This window comes from Ovis aries, chromosome 18 (assembly GCF_016772045.2).
Source record: "Ovis aries strain OAR_USU_Benz2616 breed Rambouillet chromosome 18, ARS-UI_Ramb_v3.0, whole genome shotgun sequence".
Lineage (NCBI taxonomy): Eukaryota > Metazoa > Chordata > Mammalia > Artiodactyla > Bovidae > Ovis > Ovis aries.
In genome coordinates, this window is record NC_056071.1 from 20899938 (window position 1) to 20926185 (window position 26248).

The 26248-nt window shown below is 52.5% G+C and overlaps 1 protein-coding gene across 2 annotated transcripts in view; it reads left to right on the forward strand.

Annotated features, from left to right (window-relative positions):
• The window catches only part of SEMA4B (semaphorin 4B), a 42610-nt gene that overhangs the window by 8717 nt on the left and 7645 nt on the right, over positions 1-26248 (forward strand). For both annotated transcript variants that reach the window (XM_060401645.1, XM_042235091.2), the window contains 7 exons: positions 6809-7069; positions 22215-22378; positions 22581-22643; positions 24605-24703; positions 25369-25480; positions 25703-25816; positions 25960-26111. In XM_060401645.1, the coding sequence (XP_060257628.1) occupies positions 6949-7069; positions 22215-22378; positions 22581-22643; positions 24605-24703; positions 25369-25480; positions 25703-25816; positions 25960-26111 (825 nt within the window). In that variant the 5' untranslated portion in view covers positions 6809-6948. The remainder of the gene's footprint in view (positions 1-6808; positions 7070-22214; positions 22379-22580; positions 22644-24604; positions 24704-25368; positions 25481-25702; positions 25817-25959; positions 26112-26248) is intronic.

Genomic DNA, 26248 nt, shown 5'->3' on the forward strand with positions numbered 1-26248 from the left:
CTCATCAAGCCCTGTTCTAGGTAATAGCAGTAAGCAGAAGATAGAAGGAAATGCTATAGTTAGTTGTCGTCATTCAGTAGCTAAGTGGTGTCAGAGTTTGACCCCATAGACTGCAGCATACCAGGTTCCTCCGTCCTCCAATATCTCCCAGAGTTTGCTCAGATTCATGTCCATTAAGTCAGTGATACCATGTAACCATCTCATCCTCTGCCACCCACTTCTTTTGCCTTCAGTCTTTGCCAGTATCAGGGTCTTTTCCAATGAATCAGTGCTATAGCTATAGCTAGGACCTTGATTTCAGTAAGATTTCTTATAATTTTTTCACATTATTGTTATTATTATTTTTTTGGCCATGCTATGTGGCTTGTTGGATCTTAGTTCCACTGGACTGCCAGGGAAGGCCCTCATATTATTATTATGGATAATATGAAGAAATGTGGGCTGAATGGTGCAGTAAGGAAGACACCGTAACTAACACATGATTCAGCCTACAAAGGATGTTGATCAGTTTCAACCTGGGTGGAGGTCTCCAGTAGGCTCTGGTTTTGGAAATGTCTCCCTCAATTTTCCCGTGCAAATTTATAAAACACGATATAAAAACACCCATAACTTTCTATATTAACCAGTTGTTAAAACTCTGCCACAGTAGCGCTCACACTCTTTCTAATACACAAATGCACCCTCACAACCCACTTGTTTTGGCTTAAGCGTATGAAAGTAAGCTGTAGACATCATGATACGTCGACAGACCTCAGCAGGCATCTCCAAAGAACAATGACATTCTCCTAAGAACACAGTACCATTATTGTACCTAAGAAAATGAACAATAATGCCATAATATCATCTGATACACAGTGTGTGTTAAAATTTCTCAGTTGCTCTGTGGCCTTTTTTTTTCCCTTCAGGATTTCAATCAAGGTTCACATATTGCATTTGATTATCATGTCTTTTTCATTTTCTTCTTCTTTTTTTTCTTCTTTTTTGTTTTCTATCCTAAAACAGTGCTCTTGTCCTTTTTGTCTTTTCATCAGTTTGACCTTTTTGAAGAGTCCAAGCTATTTGTCTTGTAGAAGCTGAATGTTTCCTGTTGCATCCTCATGATTAGATCTGGGTTACGTACTTTTGATACAATTGTTGATGAGTTGTGTACTTTTTATTGAATCATATCAGGAGGTGAATGATATCAGGTAGTCCCACTACCAATGATGTTACTTTTGGCCACTTGATTAATATGGTGGCCACTGGGGGGAAAAAAAGATAGTGGTGTGCTCCCTTAGAGAAACATTTTCCCACTGGTCATTAGTAAGTCATCTGTGGGTCAGACTTTGAGACTTTGTTTCCTTTTTGGGTTTTTTTTTTTGGCTGTACCACACAGCATGTAGGATTTTAGTTCCCCAACCAAGGATCAAACCCACGCTTCCTACAGTGGAAGCTTTGAATCTCAGCCACTGGACAACCAGGGAAATGTCAGAGATCTTGTTAACATAGTTTCCTAACAATCTTCCACCCAAAGGTTTAGCATCCATTAGTTATCCTTGCTTGAATCTAGATTTTCTAAGTCTATCATTTCCTCTACGTCTATCAGGCAGCAGTTTTCTATAGAGAAAATTGTTCCTTCTAGCCCTTTTCTTTCTCTCTCTGCTTTGCTGAGTTTTACTGTAGACTAATGGATTGTTTCGTTTTTATGCATTAGAATCCATTATTACTTCATTATGCTTTCTGATGCTCAAATGGTCCCAAGTTTGGTCATCAAGCTGGCCCTATATCCTTTTGACATGACCCCATTAGTCTTTAGTCACTTCCTTGTTTTCTGGCCCAACACAATGTCCCAGGTTCACTTTGTACTTTCCCTTTCATTTCTCCAGGGAGTTCTGTTGCCTTTTATGGAAGAGTGATATTTAGACACCAAGAAGTGGGTGCTAGGTCTGCTCATCTAATATTTTTATCAGTGACTTGAATAATGGTCAAGAATGCTGATCAGATTTATACATGACTCAAAACTGGGAGGGGAAGCCAAGTGTATGATAGAATCAATATTCACAATGACCTCTACAGGATGAGATCTGGACCAGAACCGATGTAAAGGAGATCAATACAAAGTCTTGTGTGCAGGTTAAAAAAGTTAATTGCATCATTTCTGGTTTCAGGGAATTCCAGACCAAAGTTGATATCAAAAAGGAGCTCCAGTTGTCAGTTGACATGGGCCTGCAGTATTGGACTCTGAGGCTGCATTCATTTATTCATTCACTCAGCCAGTACTGACTGAGAGTTAACCATATGGCAGACACTGTTCTAGAGGCTACAGATAGCTTACTTAACCAGCCAAAGGAGCAAAAATACTTGCCCTCCTCAGTCAAGATTTTTTGAGGGTAAGAAGGCAGGTAGGAGGTTCAGACAATAAAGAAAAACCACAACAAATAAGCAAATCATAGAGTGTATTAGAAGATGATGAGCACTTCAAAAAAACATCTCAGGGAAAGGAGAATATTGGGCGAACTTCAGATTCTTCAAGAAGGTGATCGTCTTTCTTTTTTTTAATTGGAGTATAATTGATTTACACTGTTGTTTTAGTTTCAAGAGCACAGGAAAGTGAATCTTTTATACAAAATCCTGCATCCACTCTTTTTTAGATTTTTTTCTTTTCCCATATAGGTCATTACAGAGTATTGAGTAGAATTTCCGGTGCTAAGTCCTTATTAGTTATCTGTTTTGTACATAGTGGTATGTATGTGTCAGACCCAATCTTCCAATTTATCCCTCCCTCCCCTCTACCCTGCAACCATAAGTTTATTTTCTACATCTGTAACTCTATTTCAGTTTTGTAGATAAATTCATTTGTAGCCTTTTTATATTTATTTTTAATTGGAGGATAATTGCTTTAAATGTTGTATTGGTTTTTGCTGTACAACAAAGTAAATCACCCTCAAGTATACATATATCCCTTCCCTCTGGAACCTCCATCTCACCCCTCTAAGTTGTCACAGAGCGCTGGGTTGAGCCTCCAGTGTTACACAGCAACTTCCTATTAGCTATCTGTTTCACATATGGTAATGTATAGGTTTCAATTCATTCCACCCTCTCCTTCCCAGCTGTGACCACAAGTCTGTTGTAGCCTTTTTTTAGATTCCACATATGAACAACATCATATGATATTTGTCTTTTTGTCTGACTTAACTTCACTCAGTATGATAATCTCTAGGTGCATCCATGTTGCTGCAGATGACATTATTTTGTTCTTTTTTTGTGACGAAGAAGGTGATCTTTGAGGAAAGATTTGAAGGAAACGAGAAACGCAATCACTTTCTGGGTAGAGAACTCCAGGCAGAGGGAGGAGCCAGGGCAAAGGTCTTAACACAAGCGTGTTCGTCCACGTGAATGCCTGGGGTAGAGTGACTGAGGGGTGGGGAGAGCAATGGATGATGCAGTGGGCGTGGGGGCGAGGTAACCTGGAGCCTTGCACACTACTGTAAGAACCACTGGAGGGTTTCGAGCACAGGAGTGCCATGACCTGACTTTGTTTTTGAAAAGCTCATTGGCTGCTGAGTTGAGAACAGTTTGAGAACAGCTCAAGGGTAGTCAAAGTGAAAGTCGCTCAGTCGTGTCCGACCATTTGTGACCACATAGACTAGAGTCCATGGAATTCTCCAGGCCAGAATATTGGAGTGGGTAGCCGTTCCCTTCTCCAGGGGATCTTCCCAACCCAGGGATCGAACCCAGGTCTCCCGGATTGCAGGCAGATTCTTTACCAGCTGAGGCACCAGGAAAGCCCAAGGGTAGTCAAAGCTATGGTTTGGAATCCAGTAGTCCTGTACGGATGTGAGAGCTGGACAATAAAAAAGGCTGAGCACTGAAGATTCAATGCTTTCAAATTGTGGTGCTGGAAAAGACTCCTGAGAGCCCCTTGAACTGCAAGGAGATCAAACAAGTCAATCCTAAAGGAAATCAACCCTGAATATTCATTGAAAGGACTGATGCTCCAATACTTTGGCCACCTGATTTGAAGAGCTGACACATTGGAAAAGACCCTGATGCTGGGAAAGATTGAAGGCAGGAAGAGAAGGGGATGACAGAGGATGAGATGGTCAGATGGTATCACCGACTCGATAGACATGAGTTTGAGCAAACTCAGGGAGTTGGTGATGGACAGAGAAGCCTGGCATGCTGTACTCCATGGGGTCGCAAAGAGTCAGACACGGCTGAGCGATTGAACAACAAGTGTAGAAACTTCTCAGGTGGTGCTAGTGGTAAAGAACCTGCCTGAACGCAGGAGATGCCAGAGATGTGGGTTCGATCCCTGGGTTGGGAAGATCCCTGGAGTAAGAAATGGCAACACCCTCCAGTATTCTTGCCTGGAAAACTCCACGGGCAGAGAAGCCTGGTGGGCTACAGTCAGTGGGGTCACAGAGTCGGACACGAGAAGCGGGCAGTAACTGGGATTCCAGGAGGTAGTAAGTGGTCAGATTATAGATTTGCTAGTGGATTGAGTATGAGGAGCAAGAGAAGAGAAAGGAATTAAAGTTTTTAACCTGAGCAATTCAAAGACAGACTTGCCATTAAATGGGATGGAGAAGCTCACACTGATGGAGCATGTTCTGGAACCACATTAAATTTTAGAAACCTATCAGATAAGACAGCCTTGTAGAAATGTCAAGGCCATTTGGAATTTAGGACAAAGGTCCTAGGTACAGGGCTTCTCGGGTGGCACAGTGGTAAAGCATCCACCTGCCAAGGCAGGAGGTTCAGGTCTGATCCCTGGGCTGAGAAGATCCCCTGGAGGAGGAAATGGCAACCCACTCCAGTATTCTTGCTGGGGAAAATCCCATGGACAGAGGAGCCTGATGGGCTACAGTTTATGGGGTCACAAAGAGTCCAACATGACTGACTGAGCACACACCTAGCTACAGACAGAAGCGTGGACGTCACTGACTAAAGATGTTTTGACACCATTGATACGGCAAGGTGTCCCAGGCCTGGGTAATGCTAGAACTATGGGTAGTCGGTGCTGCCCACGTGCCAGGCAGAATTCTGTGTCCCGTGCTGGACAGCCCTTTAAAAAGGGGGCCACCAGTCTAGAAGGTGGAGATACAGAGATCATGGAAGCTTGACTGTGTGTGAGGAGACCTGGGACCATGTGAGCACTGTGCCCACCCCTTGTCAGTCACCCTGTGGGAGGCCCTGGGAGTAGGGCAAGAGGCAATGGTGCTGGCTCTGAGAAAGCTCATTGTGGGCTGGGGGTGAAGAGGAACTTTCCAGCCACTGCAGCTAATTCCTGGAGAAACTGTCCCTACTGCCATGGAAATGACTGGCAGAGGTTTTCCAAGTCCTTTTGACTTGGACTACCGGAAGAAATTACATTTTACTGTGATCCTGTGCAAGGGCTTCCCCGGGGGGCGCTATTAGTAAAGAACCTTCCTGCCAGTGCAGGAGGCGTAAGAGACACGGGTTGGATCCCTGAGTTGGGAAGATCCCCTGGAGGAGGGCATGGCAACCCACTCCAGTATTCTTGCCTGGAGAATCCCATGGACAGAAGGGCCTGGTGGGCTACAGTCCATGGTGTCGCAGAGTCAGACAGGACCCAAGCACCACACGAGGCATGCACGAAATCCTGTGCTCACTTGAGAAAAGCTGAACTGGGCGTCCTAAATGTTCCCTATCCTTTCTATGATCTTTGCACTTTGATATCTTCCATTCAGTTTCTTTGTTTTAATGTTAATAGGGATTCACTATTGGAGAAGGAAATGGCAACCCGCTCCAGTGTTCTTGCCTGGAGAATCCCAGGGACTGTGGAGCTTGATGGGCTGCCGTCTATGGGGTCGCACAGAGTCGGACACGACTGAAGCGCTTAGCAGCAGCAGCAGCAGAGATCCACTAAGGGATCCTGTGCGCAGTTTGAAAACCCTGGTCTCAGCACAACTGAACTCCACCCCTGGGGACGCACGAGGACCGGGGGTGGGTGCTCTGGGATTCCAGCCTTAGGGAGTACTATCCGCTCCAGGCCATGTGCAGTTGTGGAGAAGTCTCACGTCCTTGGCAGTACATTAAATCCTATTATCCCACTTAAGCTAATTTTGCCCGGATTCCCCCCCATCCGAGGTCTGGCTTCGTGTGAACAGAATTCCAAGCGTGGATGACCACGCGGGCATCTAGATTAAGTGTCAAGCCTGGAGTGAACCCTCAGCCAAGACCTAAAATGGACCAACCCATGCAAAAATTAGGTGCAGAAGCAGCTAGCCCCGGAGTCCGCAGCAGCTCGGCGGAGTTCATTTGGTTACCGATATGTGGGTGCCAGGAGCACTGGAGGCGGGGGGGGGACGGGAGGCGGCAGGGATAAAGGGAGAAGACACGCGCTCACAGTGGAGAGACCCACACGTATTCCCAAACAAACGCGCTGAGGGTCCCCGAGGAGCCGGAAGGGGCCGGGGCGGCGGTGGGAGGGTCTGAGAGGTAGGGGCGGGGAACCAGGGGTCTGCTTTCCTCCGCGCCCCCGCGCTCCCGCGGCCTCTGCTGCTGCTAATAGCCCGGCTTGGCTCCTGCCTGGCGCGCACCGAACTAGGTGCACCCCCGCTGGGGCCCCTGGAGCCGCCAGCGCCCAGGAAGGAGGAAGGGGAAAGGGGCAGGTCGGGCCAGGAGCTGAGCCGAGAGGGGCTGGACCAGCCGGTCAACTTCCTCCTTCGGCCCCTCCCAGCTGCGCTCGCGGGCGAGCTTCGATCGAGCGGGGCCGGCGGAGGACCGCGGTGCCGGGGAGGGGGCAGGCGGAGGGGCGAGCGTGCGCGCAGCCCACGTGACCCCACTTCCCACCCCGCTCCAGCCCCCCAGGTCCGGAGGCGGGGGCGGCCGATCCACTCCCGGGCTGGCCTTCGGGGCGGCAGCCCGCGAGTGCTGGAGAGCCACCTGAGCCGAGCCCGGAGGACGCCGTCGCTCCCCGCGGTCCGAGTCCCGCGCGCCGCGATGGGCCGGGGGAGCCGAGCGTCCGCCCCGCTGGGCACGCTGCCGCTGCTGCTGCTGCCGCTGCTGCTGCTGCCGCCGTCTCCCTCTCGGGCGCTCACCGCTCGGATCAGCCTGCCTCTCGGTGAGTGCTGGGCGACCCCGCGGAGGACGCGGGCGCGGGTCTGGGGGAGGGGAGGGGGCCGGAGAAGTGGCTCTGGCGGAGGTGGTGGTGACAAAGGAAAGGGGAAGGGAGGGGGTCTGTCGGAGGCTTGGGGTCCATGAGGAGCCCTCCTCCTCCCGGCACGCTGCTGGGAGGGAGGGGGGGAGGAGAGGGGAGCTGTGGAGCCGCAGGTCTCTTTCTTCCGTTCTTTTAATGGGCTGAGAGGGGGTCTTTGGGCCGCTCCTTCGCCCCCTGGTACGGCGCCCTTTCGGCGGTGACGCTACCCTCATGTCCCCCACCCCCGGTGCTGGCTGCCCGCTGGTCCGCCTGTACATCTGCTTGTCTTTGATGCTGACCAGAGCCAGCCGCGGTGCCGCCCCCGGAGGGCGGCGTGGGGTGGAGGGGCCCTTGATGCCATCCTGTAAACACTGGGGTTCTGGTGTTACAGCAAGTCAGAGCAGGACTCGGGAACCGCGGCGGGTGCCCCATTCTCCCTCCGCCTCTTCACTCTAGCGGGCCGGCTCAGCCTGCACCCCCTGCCCAGACGTGGTGGGATAGCCCCAGGGGCTGGAAGCCACCGAAGGACCCCCTCCCGGGGTCACCCGCGAACACCATCCTCCTTGGCCAGGTCCCCTGTCTGGTGCTCACATCTGCTTCTGTGGTCCCCTCCCTTCCCGCCCTCCACTCTTTGCGATCCTTACTTCCCTTGGTCCTTACTTCCCCTGATCCTTACTTCCCCTTTTGTCTGGTTGCTGTTCCAACTCTTTGAAATCAGAGGCACCTGGATTCCAATCCCATTTCTGCTACTGAGCAAGTGAGTCCTTTCTTCCCGTGCCCCTGTTTGCTCATCCATAAAGTGGGCACTGTCATTGGATTTTTTGCAAGGCTATCTTGGAGATTTCATGAGACTAGGCAACATATATAGGTGCCCAACAGATGTTGTTTCTCCAAGCTGTTCAACTTGTCGGTTGTCATACTGAGTGAATTAGAATAAAGGATGTATAGAATAGAGTTTACAAATCAAAACTGTACCAGGCTTCCTTGTTTTTACAGCATCTCCACTTCTAAAAGCATTTCATTTACTAGGACTTCCCTGGTTGTCCAGTGGGTAAGACTCAGAGTTTCCAGTGCAGGGGGTGCGGTTTGATCCCTGGTCAGGGAAGTAAGATCCCACATGCCTTTCAGTGTGGCCAGAAAATTAAAAAAAATAATTTTAAAAAAGCATTCCATTTACAATAAGAAAGAGGAGCCGAATTGGTCCTTAAAGTAAGTCCGGGCCACTGGGGAAACCCTGTCTGAAACATGGCAGGATAGTACTGAGATGATGCCCTGGGTTCAAATCCTGCCTCTGCCACTAGGTAACCATGTGACCTTGAGCAAGCTGCTTAACCTCTTTGGGGCTTCATTTCCTCATCTGTAAAACAGGGATAATGATAACACCCACCTCAGAATTGAGAGGATTAAATCAGCTTGTTTGAAAAGTCCTTAGGACAGGGCTTGGTACATAAAACCCGCTCCGTCAGTGTTAGCTATCATTATTGCCACGTGTCAGCATGGGCTTCGACACATCCTGCCCAGAGCCGGGTTGATTCTGCCCCCGAGTTGGGGGAGCGGCAGTGCTGGGGCGTTAGTTTGACTACAGCCCGTTGAGCGCTCCAGCTGGGTGACTGAGGCTCACAGGTGTATCCGGATCCAGGCCTGCTGCCTCGCTGCTCTCACTCTTGTGGCTACTACTCCCTTTCCCCTCACACTCTCTCAGCTTTGCGAGATGGTGAGCTGAGGGGGGACGCAAAGGCTCTGATGGGCTACTTCCGGCCCTGGGAAAGCTGCGGCGGCTCAGGGGGGTGTGTCAACTGTAGCAGGTATTGTGTCCACCTCTGAAGCTGGCCGGGGACCACTCATAGGATGGTTGACAGAAGGGAAGGAGAGGCAGAGAGGGGAGCTGTGAGGAGGAACTGAGAGGGCCTGCTTCCTGAGAGCGGCTGGAACACTTGGTTGTTAACTACCCACACCGAAGGCCTGGCCCTCTCCCACACATCTGGCGCCATGGCCAGGCTGTAGTGCAGGCTTGTGTCACACGCCAGCACCCCTTGCACAGGTCAGTTTGGTGCTGTGGTGTGGAGGTCTGTGTACAAGTCGTGTGGTAAAATCCTAACCCCCTAAGAGAAGACACTCGGGCTCGCCTGTGAGGACTGTGCAGGCGCGCGTGTTTGCTGAGGCATAGAGGTGGCCAGCTGAGGGGCCGAGGGCCTGAGATGCCATTCGTAGACTCTGCTTTCAAAGCTGTGGAGCCTCGAGAAAGAGATTTTCCACTGTGTGCTTGAAGCTGAGTCTATGCACAGGGGTCCTCTTTTTCTTTTCTTTTAATTAGTTTGTTTAATAGGCTGCACCAGGTCTCAGCTGCAGCATGTGGGGTCTTCAGTCTTTGCTGTGGCATGTAAGGTTCCCTGACCAGGTAGGGAACCCAGACCCCCAGCGTTGGGAGCATGTAGTCTTAGCCCCCGGGCCACCTGGGCAGTCCCACGAAAGCCTGGCATCGTTTAGCAGCACCTGAGTGCGTGAGTGTGAGTATCCACACTTTGCTGAGCTGCACTGCACCCAGAGTGTTCGCCTCCCTGGCTTCGCTCCAGGTCCTGAATCCCCATTGCCCCGCTTCCGTCTACATGCAGGTCCTCCCAGCTGCTGGGAGCCCCAGAGGGGAATGCCCTGGGGACTGAGCGGGTGCACCCTCAGAGTGTGGCCTGAAGCGGTTTCCTGTCTCATCCCTGGGGGCTCGTTAGATATTTCTGGCAGTGAGCCCATGCTGGGCAGGCCTGTGGTGAACTTGGGATGTTGGGCTTGAAGCCCCAGACCCCTCCCTCATGGAGAACACACCCTTCCTCCTACCACCTGCCCTCCTATTCTGAATTCCTACCGAAACTCCCCAAAGGCCCGGGGTGCCTAGGGCGAATGGCCTGTGTCTGTGGTTTAAAGCGGAATCCTTAGAAGTCTGCGCCCTTTGTATGGATCCCTTGTTGCTGTTGATCAACAGCAAATGCCTCCGGCCATCAGAAGGGGGTGCCCCACTTGTGGTCTCACCCAGTGAACAGGAGGTGGGGAAGGAGGACTGGGGGCTCCAGGGTCAGCTCAGGCAGCAGAGGCCTCAAGGGGAAGTCTCTTGTCCGTGTGAAAGGAATGCTTCAAAGAAGAGTGTGACTGTGTGGTCAGGAGAGAGGCTTTGCAGGGGTCAGGAACAGGAGAGATGCGGACTGGAAACAGGGCCCCGGGTGTGCAATGCCGTCCAGCCTGGCCACGTGGGCAGAAACAAAACAACCTGCTCCTCTGCTTGTGAAAATCACATTGGGTCCCCTTATTTGGGCAATTAAAGGAGCTATGAATCCCCACCACCACCCTCCCCAGTCGCCTCAGAAGTGCCTGGCTGGAAAACTCTGGACACAGTGTTTCCAATCTAGATTGCACAGAAACCCATAAGCCTGCAAACTTCAGTCAACAAAACCCCATTGAGCAGAGAGGACATTGCATTGGCCTGAATCAGCTATTTGTCCCCTGACCCCAAGCGGGCACCCGAGGTCATGGCTGCCCTGAGAAGTCCCATGCAAGCCGCTTTCTTTCTTTCTTTTTGGCCAGGCCACTTGGCTTCTGGGACCCTTACTTCCCTGACCAGGAATCAAACCCAGGCCCTCGGCAGTGAGAGCATAGAGTCCTAACCACTGTACCACCAGGGAATTCCCCAAGGCACTTTCAACGTTTTTTCCTGGCTGGTTCCTGGCCTCCCTCCTTGAAGTGGCCTCAACTTGAAGGTGAACATTTGTCTTCAGCTCTGCCTGGTGGGCTGGCATCTCCGTGGCCCCACAGTTGCAGCTCGGCGCTAAGGGACCACGGAGACGCCGAGCTGCAACTGTGGGGCTAACAGCCAACTGCACAACCTGCGGCCAGCACCTGCCTCCCGCAGGCCCTATTTCACATTGACAAGATGGGAATAATAATTGCAGCACCCACCTCTCTTGGTTCGGAGGGGATTACGTGAAAAAATGTATGTAAAGTGCTTGGCCTGGTGCCTGGCACGTGCTCCGTCCCCAGTAAAAGGTAGTGGCTTCTGTTCTCTGTGGTGGTAATCTCTGCCCGCCTTCCTGGGTGAGGTTATTTGCATCAGTTTGGTCGATAGAGTCTGAGCACTGGCTGTCTGCAGGCCCTCTGTTTGCTGCTAAGATAATCTGGCCTGGGAATGAAATACTGCAGACCCCCTGCCTTCCCTGGGGGTAGGAGAACAAGCAAGTACATCCTTTCCACACACCTTCCCCCACCACTGCCCTAGGGCTGATCGGAGGCCATCCCTCAGGGTCCTGCTTAACTCAGTCCACTTTTCAAGTGCTCCTGGTTCAACTCTTTCAAAGTCCTCCTCTGCCCTAAAACCTGGTCTGCCTGGGGCTGGACCACACCTGTCCCTCCTCCCTGCCCCTCACTGCTTCCACTCTGCCCTCTGAATAACCCATATTTGTCTGGGTGTTGAAATGCCCATGTGCCAGCCCAGCAAAAAAAAACAAAAAAACAAAAACTCCGAGGTTGCGTAACTTGGGCCACAGCTGGATACACCTTCATGTTCATCTCCCAACATGGAAGGAGGGGATGGCATGGGGCCTGGAGAAAAAGCTGGACTCAGGGCATGTCTGTCACTCTTTCCTTTGTCCGCTTCTAAGGACATATAAGCCCATTCCCCCATCCCTGGGTGCTTAGGATTGGAAGAGCAGCTTCTGATGTGGTCCTTGAATAAGTAATAGGTTGTATGTTTCCATCTGGTGAAGAAACTACTGAGGTCACTGCTTGGATTGGGCAAAGGAGCCAACTGATGCCCTGATGGCCCAGCGATGGTCGGAAATAGGGTACACTCAGCAGACTCCTAGGGGATTCCCAGGTGGTGCTAGTGGTAAAGAACCTACCTGCCAATGCAGGAGACGTGGATTTGATCCCTGGATCAGAAAGATCCCCTAGAGGAGGGCATGGCAACCCACTCCAGTATTCTTGCCTGGAGAATCCCGTGTACAGAGGAGTCTGGCGGGCTACAGTCCACAGGGTTGCAAAGAGTCAGACATGACTGAGGTGACTTAGCAAGCAAGCCAGGAGCAGATTTGGCCAGGAATGTGGTTCCCTGGAGACTGGGGCAAATGTCTCAGCCAGATGTTTGTGCAACAGGTTAGAGCCAGCTTGGAGATAGATCTTTGTCTGGCCTCCAGGTGTTTTAGAAAAATTTTACTTAGTCAGCAGTATTTAAAACTCAGGAAATTTTCTGTAAAAATCCAGATTTCCAACTCTTCTGAAGACCTGTTGAGACTTGGTCCTTGTTCCACTGAGCAGTGAGGGTCTGGGTGAAGCAGCAGCTACCCCTTCAGAGGGGTGTCTGCCTGTAGGAGGCTGCATCCCAATCTGTCCCCCTTGTCCCCCTTCCTAGTGGGCTTCAAGGTGGCCAGGGGCAAAGATGAGGACTTCAGGGGGGCATGGGTAAGGCTGATCCTAATTGTTGGTGGCCCCTAATCTGGGAGCTTGTCACTTCCATGGACTGCATTTTTTTTTTTTTTTTTTGGTCTTCTCAGCAGCACTGCAAAGGGGCTCCCTCCCAGAAAAGGCAGGTTATCTTGTCTGGCTGATCGGTGATAAAAGTCAGGACTCACACACGTCTTCTGACTCGTTTCTAGTCCGTGGCCTTCCCTGCCTCTCTGCAGTGCTTTTGGTTGTCATGCTTCCCTCTGGACCCTGGGGTCCCAGGACTGAGCTTTTGGGGAGGCCACAGGGAGAGGCTCTGCTCCTCAGACACACTCTCGAGAACGTGAGGCTTCAGGACCTCTGGACTGCCCCTTTTGAATCTGATGTCCATCCCTGGCCCAGAGCACCCCAGACTGGGGCTTGGGACTCTGTGAACCGTTCATTCAATCAACAAATGTTTATTTAACAACTTCTTGGAACTCACCTGGTCAGGTGATACAGATACTGGATACAAATAATAAGATAGCTTTTTTTTTTTTTAATGGCCACTTTGTTTTTACTTATTTGTTTCTTTGGGTGTGCTAGGTCCTTGTTGTGGCATGAGGGCTGTCTCGTTGTGGCACATGGGCTGGGTTACCCTGCAGCCTGTGGAGTCTTTCTGGACCAGGGATCGAACCCAAATCCCCTGCATTGCAAGGCGGATTCTCAGCCACTGGACCACCAGGGAAGTCCCAGAAAGACAGTTTTGATCCTCAAGGATCCAAGCTTGGTGAGGGAGACGAGCACTAGAGGCCCATCCTCGACAGACAGTGTGGCCGTGCACGGCCGAAGTGTGAACAGGAAGTGAAGGGTGCACAGAGAAGGGCCCTTGCCCAGCCAGGCATTCAGGAAGGCCTCCTGGAGGAGGTGAAACCGGGCTGAGTCTCAGAGGATGAGTAGGAGTTAGTCAAAAGGAAGAGCGTTCCAGGTAGGGGGACTGCCTGGGTGAAGGCTAGGGGAGGAGAAATAGGACCCTGAGTTGCAGTTAGCTCTCCTGAAATGGGAGGGGGACGTGGCATGAACTGGTGAGTTAGGGGCTGAGGCTCTGGATCATAGGACAGTGACAGTTCCCAGCAGCAGGGCAAGGGCCAAGGGCCAGCTGGCAGCTGCCCCAGTGGCCCAGGTGAAAGAGGGTGACGGCCGGTGTAAGACTGAGGTAGCGGGGGTGGTGAAGGGAAAAGACCTTGATGGCATTGAGGAGGGCACTTGTCCGGATGGGACCGTGGACCAGGTGTCCATAGTGAGAGAAAGGGGGACAGGAAGCGCACCTCCTGGCTTTCCAGCCTGGTGAGCCGTGCCCCACAGACACACAAGATCCCAAGTCACGGAGTGGTCCGGGAAGGGTTGGAGGCGGGAAGGCGCCCGTGGAGGGTCTCCGCATCATGGGGTCTGGCTCGCACTGGGTGAGAGCCTGGGGAGTCACCAGGGTCCAGGACATTGAAACAGAATGACTGTGTGGCCCAAGCAAAGGCCCAACCCCAGGGAACAAGAAGGCTCAAGAGCGGGAAGGCTGGAGAGGCTGGAGGTGATTCGTAACACTGACTCTGGAGCCGGTGGCCCATGTTCGAATCCCAGCTCCACCAGTCTTCCTAACTGCGTTACTGAGGGCATGTCAGTTCACGTGCGCTTTGGTTCTCTCCCCTGCAAAAAGCGGATGGTAATTCCTACCTCATAGCAACCCAGCCAGGATGCCCGGCAGCAGCCCTTTTATTTAGAGTGCTGAGTCAGAGCTTGAAGGATGAGGCCCAGGAGGAGGATGAGGGAGACATGAGGAGACCCCCCCCTCCCCGGCCCCCCCCAGCCAAGGCTGGCGTGGCAGACTCTCAGGGACCCCCTCCAGGCCCTGCCTCTTGGCACCAGGGTTTGGCAGGGAGTCGATGCCCAGGCCCTGTGAGCGTGGGGCTGGTTAAGGCCTGACTCCGGTCAGGGAGTGAGTGGGAGGTGAGGAGTGGAGACGGCTCTGGGTGGCTCTTCTCAGGAGTTGATCTGAGAAGGCGAGGAGGGAAGCACACAAGCTTCTGGGATGAGAGATGGAGGTTGATGACCCAGCACTTGGTTTCTGAAGAGATGGGGGGCACCGGGGTGAACAGTGGGAAGTTGAGGCTGTTTATGCCTGAAAGCCCCAGCTTCCTGAGAAAAGCGGAGGCCTCTGAGAGGAGGAGAGTGGGGGTACGGGCCTCAGCAGAGAGGGGACAGCCCGCCCCCTAAGCAGAGGGCTGCAGGAGCTGACCTTGGTCCTGGGTGGGATGGGTGGGGGTGAGGCTCCTGAGACAATGGCTGCTCATGACAGGTCCTGGGTTAAGACTCTGCTGGCCAGATGAACACAGGAGAGGGTGTCTGTAAAGGGCTGGGGGGCCGCCTGGGGGTGGCAGGAGCCCTTGGCCGTCTTGGAGCAGCAGCAAGCCGGGAGCCAGGCTTTTCCTGAGTGTGCCCGCCCCTTCCAGGCTGGGCTCCCTCGATTTTCCTTCTGTCTTTCTCCGTGACTTCAGTCCGTAGGAAGCACTTCCGGCACGTAGCCCCCTTCCCCCGCCACGAGTGACCCTTCCCTGTCTGGTCTGGGGACTCTGCCCTGGCACCGGGGTGGTGACAGCAGAGTTGGCACGCCGCCTGCAGCCCGTCAGGCCGCCCAGTGCGGTGCTGGGCGGTGTGAAAGGAGGGCACAACGTGGTGCTGAGTCAGCGCTCCCGGCCGGGAGGGCGGTGCTCCGGCTGGCGCAGGTGGGTCCAAGGGTCCCTCCCGTGTGACTCCCTGCGGAAGAGGTGCTCCAGCAGAGCCTCTTGCGGGGACTCTCTTGTCTAGGGCCCAGACAGACCCCTCTCTGGGGACCTTGGGATTCAAGCTGACGGGCAGCCAGCCGCCCCCAACCCCCCCCCACACACCCCTGGCCCACTGGGGGCAACTTCCAGACTCTGACTCCACAGGGAAGCTGATGTCTCTGGCTCAGTCCTGCTGGGGCCTGTGGAGGGCGGACTGCTGAGGCCAGGTCAGCATCCGCTGCGGCCCCCCCACCCCCAGCCACAGTGCAGGGAAAGGTGGGGTGGGGCTCTGAGTCACGGGGGCCTGCCGCAGCGCCTGACTGGCAGGGTGGGGACTGCCCCAGGGTGGGGACGGAGCTGAGACCTGTTCCCGGCTCACCCCGGGCAGCTCCAGGCTTCCGGCTGAGTCAGGGCCCAGAGTAGGTACTCCAGTTGAGGCTGGGGGCTGAGCTGTCGCCGCATCACTTCCGGCTGAGAGCGCCAGTCCCCGAGGGTGTGGAAGTGGGGGCCCTGCAGGTAGCTCTGACAAGCCCAAGCTGCACTCCGCCCCCCAGGCCAGCCCCCATCTCGCCATCTTGGAGCCCTGGAGAAGCCACTGGCTTAGGCTGGCCCTAGGCTGGACGGGAAGGTTTCATCTCACCTGGGAGAACCGGCCACAGCTTCAGGCAGCCTGACCTTCTCTGCACTGGACTAACCCGCTGGGCAGAGGACGTGGAGGGCATCTGAGCAGCACAGGACACTTTCTGCCACACACAGGGCAGGGCAGACGCTAAGACTGACCCTGATGTGTGCCCCAGCGCTTGGGGAGCTGAGTGCGTAAACACCCTCCCCCCTTCAGTCACCTCTGCAGATGGCACCCCGGAGCAAACGCGCAAGCACGGACAAGCCCTGCAGTAGGGTGTATACACACACAGACACACCCACACACACACAGAGGCAAGCTCAGGCAGGAGCCCCACTCAGAACACTGCTGAGTAGGAACCCGAGCGCACGCGCGTGCACACACGCACACACACACCACATGGGCCTGTGACCCCAGCCCCTGTATGAGCCCACGCCTTCTGCTTGGCCATGAGACCCTCACTGGCTCAGCGCAGGCAGAGGTTAGAGGCGCCCAAGGTGAGGACCAGGGAAGCCCAACTCTTCCAAACAGCCCTGCTCCTCTGGCAGCTCTCGCCAGGCTGGATTTTCCTGCAGGGCTTTCTGATTTTGTTTTTGATCTGCTGGAGTGTTGATCATGAGCCAGACACCGTGCCAACACTGCGATAACGTGTGCAAAGTTGTTTTGAGCGAAGCTTTCAGTAAATGTGGGTTATTACGTGTATTACTATTTACATGTCTAATCTCATTTCTTGTAACTACCCTGAGAGGCAAGGTGCTATTATCCTCATTTCACAGATAAGGAAAACAGGGTGCCTAGATTTGAAGTGGCTGGTCCTAGTGGCACACAGACAGTAAGTGACAGAGGCAGGAGTTGAACCCAGGTCTCTTGAGTCTGTGCTATTTATTTATTTGGCAGTGCTGGGTTTCAGTTGCAGCATGTAGGAATCTAGTCCCCTGACCAGGGATCGAACCCAGGCCCCCTGCATTGGAAGCACGGAGTCTTAGCCACGGACCACCTGGGAAGTCCTTCTGAGTCTGTGCTTTTAACTTCTGGCTTGCTGACACTCCCAGCGGGCAAGCGAGTCCCACTGACCGGCCCTGGTGAAGATCACAGGGTAAGAGGGATTGTGGATGGGCAGGACTTCAGGACACCGTGGCACTCTGGGTCTGAGAGACGTGGGGTAGAGGCAGCAAGGGGCAGGATCCCCAGAATGGGAATGTGTGTGAGGGGACCCCTCGCCTGCTTCTTCAAGGTGTTTTCTGTCCCGTGGCGATTACATTGACTCCCAGTGTGACCAAGGAGTCTTGGGGGCTCCTGAGCAGCTGGTGAGTTTGGAGGGCGGGGCTGGACCAGGGCTGGGCAGCTGGCGCCTCAGCTGCCCCTCCCACCTGGCTGTGACCCTTGGCAAGTCTCCCCGCCCCGCATGCCCCCAGGCCTGAGCGAGGCTGAGCTGCCACCTGGACTAAAGCTTATCTCTGACCTTTGGCATTCTTGTGTCTGGACAGATTCCAAGAGCAGCCTCTGCCCAGGCTTAGGGGAACTGCCGCCTTGGTAGAAATGCGCCTCCTCTGTAGGCAGATAAGCCCTCACTGTCAGGAAACTGGAGGGCTGCGAAAGGATGAGGAGGGGCCTTCCCTGGTGGTCTACTGGTTAAGGATCTGCCTGCCAGTGCAGGGGACATGGGTTCGATCCCTGGTCTGTAAAAATTCCACATGGCTCGGGGCAACTGAGCCTGTGCGCACAACTACTGAAGCCCGTGGGCTCTAGGAGCCTGTGCTCTGCAGCAAGAAATCTTGGTCTGTGAGAAGCCTGTGCATCGCAACTAAAGAATAGCCCCTCTCACTGCACCTGGAGAGAGCCTGCATGGCAGCGACGACCCAGTGCAGCCAGAAACTGGCTAATTAAAAATAAACAAAAAATACTAAAATAAAAGGCGAAGGACTGCAGTGGCCATTTGCTCTGGTCTCACTGACCCCTTGTGAGTCCACTGTGAGTTTTCTTTTCATTAACCCCATTATGAGAAAACTCCAGTTCAGTGAGATGGCACCTACCCTGCCCTAAACATGGTGCTTCTCAAAGTGTGCTCTGTGAGCCTTCTACTTCAGAATCCCCTGGGAGCTCAAAAACTTGGATGTTCTCAGGCCCCATCATGGGCCAGCATTGTCAAGAATCTTCAGGGAGCTAGAGTTTAGGTCTTCCAGGTAGTTTTGCTGTAGTTTGTAGACCCAAGAGTCCAGGGAGGAGACCTCCTGAGTTGGCCTTCCATCACACTTCTGTTTTTTTTTTTTTTCTTTTAAATTGGAGTATAGTTGATTTACAGTGTTGTTAATTTCTGCTGTACAACAAAGTCAATCAGCTATATGTATACATATACCCTTCCCTCTTGGACCTCCCACCTACCTCCAGTCCCACCCTTCTAAGTCATCACTGAGCACTGAGCTGGGCTCCTTGTGCCTTACAGCAGCTTCCCACTAGCTATCTGTTTTATACACGGTAGTGTATATATGTCAATCCCAGTCTCCCATTCATCCCACCACCCTCAGTTCAGTCATTTCAGCTCAGTAGTGTCCAACTCTTTGCCACCTCATGGCACGCCAGACTTCTCGGTCCATCACCACCTCCCAGAGCTTGCTCAAACTCATGTCCATCGAGTCGGTGATGCCATCCAACCATCTCATCCTCCGTCGTCCCCTTCTCTTCTTGCCTTCAATCTTTCCCAGCATCACGGTCTTTTCCAGTGAGTCAGTTCTTCACATCAGGTGGCCAGAGTATTGGAGCTTCAGCTTCAGCCCTTCCAGTGAATATTCAAGACTGATTTCCTTTAGGATTGACTGGTTGGATCTCCTTGCAGTCCAAGGAACTCTCAAGAGTCGTCTCCAACACCACAGGTCAAAAGCATGAATTCTTCGGCGCTCAGCTTTCTTTATAGTCCAACTCTCACATCCATACATGACTGCTGGAAAAACCATAGCCTTGACAAGATGGACCTTTGTTGACACAGTAATGTCTCTGCTTTTTAATATGTTGTCTAGGTTGGTCATAGCTTTTCTTCCAAGGAGCAAGCGTCTTTTAATTTCATGGCTGCAGTCACCATCTGCAGTGATTTTGGAATCCAAGAAAATAGTCTGTCACTGTTTCCATTGTTTCCCCATCTATCCCACCACCCTACCCCCTGTCAACACATTTGTTTGCCTCTCTATTCCAGCCCTGCAAATAGGTACATCTGTACCATTTTTTCTAGACTCCGCATGTATGTGTTAGTATATTTTTTTCTTTTCTTCACTCTGTATGACAGACTCTTGCTGTGGGGCTTTGTGTAAATTGCTTGCTGATCCTGAGTTTCAGTTTCCTCATTTGTAACCTGGGGCTAGCAGCAGTTTCTATCTCACAGGACCATCGTGGGTACCCAGTGACTTAATAAGTACAACACGTTGACCCAACACTTTACTGGTGGCATCTGTGGTGGCCAAGCAGAGGGGTCTCTTGGTTGAGGGGAGGGGGAGGGGGATGGTTCTTCCCAGGGCAGAATGCAAAATGACCAGGCTGTTTGTTCCAAAAGGCTGACCAGCTCATCAGCTCAAAGTACAAGCAACATAATTGGGCCTCAATTATGTGTTGGGTTTTATGGCTGGGGAAAGTAGGGGGTTAGTGTTGGAAGCATTCCCTGGGCCTGCCAGCGTATCCTTTGTGTATGTGTGTATGTGCTCTGTGCCAAGCAGCATGTGGAATCTTAGTTCCCTGACCAGGGATCAAACCCACACCCCCTGCATTGGGAACTCGAAGTCTTAACCACTGGACTACCAGAGAAGTCCCCCTTCCAGTGTGTAGAGTGCTAAGAGGAAGTGGTGAGGGGTTGGGAATTTGAGGCAAAAGACTTGGAATCTAGTGTGATTCCAATCTGAACGTAAGAGTTCAGAGAGGCCTTAACTTCTCCAGACCACAGCTGCCCTCTGTGGTTTCTGCAACAGAGTTCAGGCTCTGGACAGTGGGCAGGACTTTGCCCTGTGAGTTGCCAGTGCAGCCCGTGTCCCTGCTCTGGTTCTAGACTAACAGGCCTCCTAGCTGCAGATTCCCTCATAGATTCCCACACTGGTACCTTGTAGTACTGCCTTCCTGCATCAGGAGACCTTGTGAGGAACAACAGCCTGGGGAACTCCATCATTCCTATTCGCTAGAGGGATTTCCCATTGTATGTGCTGGGGAGTCCTAATGAAGGGCTTCCTTCAGCATGAACAGCCAGGTAAAAAGCCTGGCTCCCCCCAGAAAGGCTGTTATGTGTTCTTCCTCTTGAACAGTGAGGACAAAGTAACCTGATTTTCCTTTTCTCTTTGGCCACTGGGAGGCTCAACATTAAATGCAGAGCCCATGTCTGGTAGCTGCCTGAGGACCTTATGACCTGTTGATGTGAACCCGTCCTTCCTTTCTGGTTTAGATGCTTTCTTCAGATTTTTTTTCCCCCTCCACTCCTGACTTTCAGCATTTATATTTCACTACCTTCTTTTCTTCATGTTTCCTTGCCCTTTGTGGAACCAGGCTGGGGGTATGTAAAAATGTTCACCCTGTAAACACACATGAAGCTGTCTTCACAAGTGCTTTGTTGGCATGGTGCTTTTTTTTTTTTTTGCTTCCTCAGCTTCATGAAACTGTTATCGTGATTGCAGTCCACTGGTCAGTTACGAGATGCTTGGGGTTGGGCACCGTGGCTGCTTTTTGCTTTGTTTTTCTTTTCTGATCAGCTGCTTAGAATTTTTTAAATGATTTCCCTCCAAATCCATTAGTCACTGAGAGCACAGGCGGTACCCTGGTGGATAGATGTGTGTGTCTATCTTCTTCTTCCTTTCCTTCTAATTTATTTCTTTAGCATTGCACAAGTGTAACCTATAGAATCAAAAAAACGATAACAAATGCAAAGGGAAAAAAATTACCTAGAATTCTACCAGGATACCACTTTTCAGTATTTTGTGATTCATCCTTCTTGACTTTTTTTTTCTATGTTTATGTTTTTCCCACAAAAAAATAGAATCTAACTATGCATAGTGTTTTTTCATTTTCATTTAATAGTAGATAACTAGTATCTATCCTTGTTATTACATATTCTACAACAATGAAAGACACTTGAAATGTATATGATATATACATGCGCATAGTATTTTTTTTTTTCTTTAAAGCATAGAAAGACTTGTCAAAAGCAGTAATTGCCTCAGTCTTCCCCAGCCGCAGGCAATTTTAATCAGTTAGACTTCTTGTTACAGAGTGGTTCCCTCCACTGAAATAAAATGTTTACTCCACGATTTCTTGGTTTATTGGATTTACTGACTTGCCCCTAAGAAAAGTAAAGGTTTCCGTCACCCTTCCCTACTTCCTCCAAACATTGTCTGCCTCTATATTTGGTTACCTTTGCAATTTAAAATGTAAGTAATATGCTTAAGCCTCAAGTGCTTGTTCTACAAACCATAATCTCTTGTGGCCCTTATTCTCAGAGGCCCTTCCTCTCAGAGGAAGATAAGGAGACTGCGTTTTCCTTGATTTCCTTTCACCTCCCAGCATCACAGTGCTTGTCTGATGTACATTCAAGTTTCTGAGGTCAAGGTTATTAGCATTTACGTTCTGTTTAATAACCATAAATCGCCCGTGAGTGACCCGAAGCAGTGCTGAAAACTGAAGGCTGGCTCCCTGTGTTTGCATTCCTCTGTGACTCAACGATCACTGCTGCCCGTGGGAGTGGGCTGTGCTTACAAGTCCTTCTCTTTGGATCTAATGCCACTCACAGGAGAATGTTAAAGAGACTTTCGTTTCCTACGTTCTGTTAGATGCTCGAAATCCATCACTTTCTATTTCAGTTCACTTAACATTTTGACCATGCCTTTCTTAGATAACTTGGCTTGTTTGTCCGGAGTTGCTAATACAGCAGCATTTCACCAGCTGCATAGTCTTCCAGCATAGAAAGTGTTGAGGTTTATTTTCACCCAGCCCCCTGTGGTTGGATTTGAGGTGATTTCAGTCTTTCATTAACATGAATGGCGCTGTAACTAATGTTCTTTGACGTTCATCACTGTGCGTTTGTTTCATACATAATGTTTGAGAATCCGGGAGTGCTGCTTCTCTTAAATCTGACTGCCGGTCCTCAGCCCCATGCACCCACTGCCTTGCTGATCTACCTTCAACCGCATCAGTCTGTTCTAGAGGTTGGTGTAAGAGCGTTCTCAGGGGAGGAGTGGCCCCCAGGTAATGTCCATCATCCTCTCTCCAGGGTCTGAAAAGCGACCATTCCTCAGATTTGAAGCTGAAAATATCTTCAACTACACATCCCTCCTGCTGAGCAAGGATGGCAGGACTGTGTACGTGGGTGCTCGAGAGGCCCTCTTGGCACTCAACAGCAGCGTCAGCTTCCTGCCAGGCGGGAAGTACCAGGAGGTCAGATGATGCTTAGGGTTAGGCTGGGTAGAGGGTGCTGGTGGGGTGAGGGGTGGAACTTCTGGGCCCCAGGATGATGCAAATAGGGGAGGGCTGAAGAAAGGGAGGCGGAGCCTCTGCTCCCAGGGGGAGGGGCAAAGAAACGGGAGGCGGAGCCTCTGCTCCTAGGTGCACACTGATCTTTCCCTTTCTGGTTCCCCAGCTGCTGTGGCCCGCAGATGCAGAGAGAAAGCAGCAGTGCAGTTTCAAGGGCAAAAACCCAGAGGTGAGCCAGCACCTGGAGGTGACCTGGGCTGAAGGAGGGCTGGAGGTGGTAGGTCTGGGCCCAGGATGGAGGCCGGAGGTAGGAGCAGATGCTGCCAGCTGTAGTGGAAAGGACATGGGTTTCTGAGATGGCCAGACTCGGGTTTGTGTCTCGACCCTGTACTTATTATCTCTGTGATCTCGGACAAATTGATTTGCCTTTCCGAGCCTTAGTAAAATGGGGTAAGGATGGCTGTCTCACTGGACTCACCACAAGGATTCAGTGAGCTAATACATATGATAAGGGCCAAACAGACGTCAGCTTCCAGCAGGAGCAGTGATTGGGTGGGGGTGGGAGTCTGTCCCTTTGAGGATGGTGCTTGATGTGGCAGGCCTGACATATCCCAGCTTGGTTTTGGCCAGACCAATGAGTGGGGACTGGTCAGCCCAGAGTTCTTTGGGAAGACTCCCCACAATTCCCAGAGGCCTCCTGGTCCTGAGTGCAGCAGGGGGCAAAGGTGAAGGTAAAAGACCCCAGTCTTGGGGTCAAGACACAAGTTCAGGGAATTTCATGGGGTCCAGCGGTTAGGACTCCTAATCCCTGGTCTGGTAACTAAAATCCCATAAGCCAAGTGGCATGACCCGGCCCCCCAACACCAAATTTTTTTTTTAAGACACAGGTTCAAGTCCTGACTGCTTTTGATTTCTTTTATTCAACAGAAATGTGTTAAGTACTTACTCTGTGCCTGGGTGCTTTGAGACTCTGGTTATTATCGTTGTTGTTACTGTTGTTGAATCACAAAGTTGTGTCTGACTCTTTGCAACCCTCTGAACTGCTGCACACCAGGCTTCTCTGTCCGTCACTGTCTCCCCGAGTTTCCTCAAATTCATGTCTATTGAGACAGTGATAACATCCAACCATCTCATCCTCTGTCGCCCCCTTCTCCTCTTGCCCTCAGTCTTTCCTAGCATCAGGGTCTTTTCCAGTGAATTGACTCTTCACATCAGGTGACCAAAGTATTGGAGCTTCAGCATCAGTCCTTTCAATGAATATTCAGGGTTGATTTCCTTTAGGATTGACTGGTTTGATCTCCTGATTATTATATCATTGTGAAAAAGAAGTCAGTCTTGCTTTAAGGGTGGTCAGGTTACACTTCCTTTAGAAAGTGACATTGGAGCCAAGATTAGGAGGAGGGGTGAGGGGTTTGACGTGGAGAAAGAACAGGACTGTGGATGTCACTCTGAGTGAGGTATTTGGGGAACCACTGGCAGGCTGAGCAGCGTGGTGGCGTGGTCTAGTGTGGGTTTTCAGAAAGTCGCTCTAACCACCGTGGTGGGGAGCGGGCTCCTGGAGGCAAGGATAGAGGGAGACCAGTGAGGGGCGAAAGGGGATGGTGGCCCAGACCAGGGTTGGACCAACAAAGGGAACGAGAAGTCTCGGTCAGATCCTGGACGTATCTTGAAGATGGAGCCACCAGGATTTCCTGATGGAAGAACCAGGGTGGAGGTGGTATAAGAGGGGAGTCGCGTATGCTGTGAGGTTTGAGGCCTGAGAAGATGGAGTTGGCGTCTGTGAAAGCGGGGAGACCCCGGAGGAGGGAGTTTTGGGGGAACAGTCAGAAGCTCAGGAGATGCCTGTTAGGATACCCTCTCAGAGGCAAGCTGCGAGTCTGGAGTCCAGGGTTCAGGGCTGTGTGTTTCCTCCTGTTCTGGGCTCAACTTCCTCACCAGGTGGGGATAAGACAGCTCAAAAGGGAGATGTTTTGTGCCTTCACCTCAGACTGAAGTGAAGTTTCCTAGTCACAGAGCTAGCTGAGTCCCGAGGTCCCCTCCTACACACACAGGCACACACGCAGGTCCTCCATCTCCTGCTCCAGGAGGCGCTGCCCCTTGGGTCTGGTGGGGGGGCGGGTGGTGGTGGTGGGAGGTCAGAGGCGCCCCCTGGTGGCCTGTCTGTGCCTTACATCCTCCTCCTTCCTCCAGCGGGACTGTCAAAACTATATCAAGATCCTCCTGCCACTCAACAGCAGCCACCTCATCGCCTGCGGCACGGAGGCCTTCAGCCCCGCATGCACCTACATTGTGAGTGCCCCTCTGCACCCCGGGCCGGCCCCTGGCTGGCCCAGGAAGTAGCCCTCTTTCTGCCTCCAGGCACCTGGTCTGTAGCACTGACCCCTGGTGAAGGGCACTGCCCTGGTGGGAGGCTTCTGGGAGGCCAAGGGCCCTGAGAGCCCCGGGACCCTGCCCCAGCCCTGATGGGCGGGTCTCCCTGCAGAATGCGGGGAGAGGACGGACCCATAGGATTCCCTGGGCACAAAGACCCTGGCTGACCCCACGATCACACCCTCTCACTTCCTCCAGCTCTCGCTCAGTCCCCGCCAGCCCACCTCATCCACCCTCCTCATCACACGCACGCTCTTGTGTTTCTGCCCTTTGCACAACTTTGCGGAGGGTGGCATTTTCAGGGTGTGGGTCGGAGCAGCCAGGTTCCGAGTCAGACGTTTCTGGGTTTGAACCACATCACTGCCCTTTCCTGGCTCACGTTGCCTTTCTGAGCATCTTCACTGCCACGTGGGCCAGCCACAGTGAGGGGTCATGGCGAGGCGCTGCGGGGACTGTGCCCCGGGGGCCAGGATGAGGGGGAGGCCCTCGGACTGCTGCCCTCGCTCTGAACACCTCCCTGCTCTTCCACCAAGCTCGCTCACTCCCCGGTGTGGCCCTGACCTCCCCGCTCTGCTCCCCTGCAGGACGTGGAGAACTTCACGCTTGCACAGGACAATCGGGGGAACATCCTCCTGGAAGATGGCAAGGGCCGTTGTCCTTTTGACCCCAATTTCAAGTCCACGGCCCTGGTGGTTGGTGAGTGGGGGGCAGGGCAGGCAGGGTGGCCCGGGTGGTCGGTGCCATGCTGGTATCCAGGGGTGCAGTGACCCCAGACAGCTTTCTGTTTGGCTCTTCTTAGTTCTTATTCCCTCCTCTGTCCTCCTCAAGCAAGAAAGGCCGCGCTCAGGTCACTGTGGGCCCTGAGCAGGAAGAGGCTGTGCCCAGGGCCCATTCTCATGGGAAATGTTCTCTTGGCAGATGGCGAGCTGTACACGGGAACAGTCAGCAGCTTCCAGGGGAATGACCCGACCATCTCTAGGAGCCAAAGCCCCCGCCCCATCAAGACTGAGACCTCCCTCAACTGGCTGCAAGGTGAAATCCTCCCGCTGCCCCCCCAGTGGGCAGTCCCCAGGCCCCAGGGCGGGGGCCCTGTCTCCCCAGCAGGGCCAGAGAGCAGAGTCTTGCCTGTCTGGGATCACTGGGCTGATGGTGCTCCCCACCGGCCCCCCCCACAGACCCAGCGTTTATGGCCTCAGCCTACATTCCCGAGAGCCTGGGCAGCTCGGAAGGGGACGATGACAAGATCTACTTCTTCTTCAGAGAGATTGGCCAGGAGTTGGAATTCTTTGAGAACACCATGGTGTCCCGCATCGCCCGTATCTGCAAGGTGAGGGGGCTGGGCCACCCCAGAGGTGGCCTCCTCCTGTCCTCCAGAAGGAACGGCTTGGCTCCTGGCATCTCTCTTTTTCTCTTGAATTTTTGGCTGAGCTACATCTTCACTGCTTCCCAGGCTCATCTTTAGTT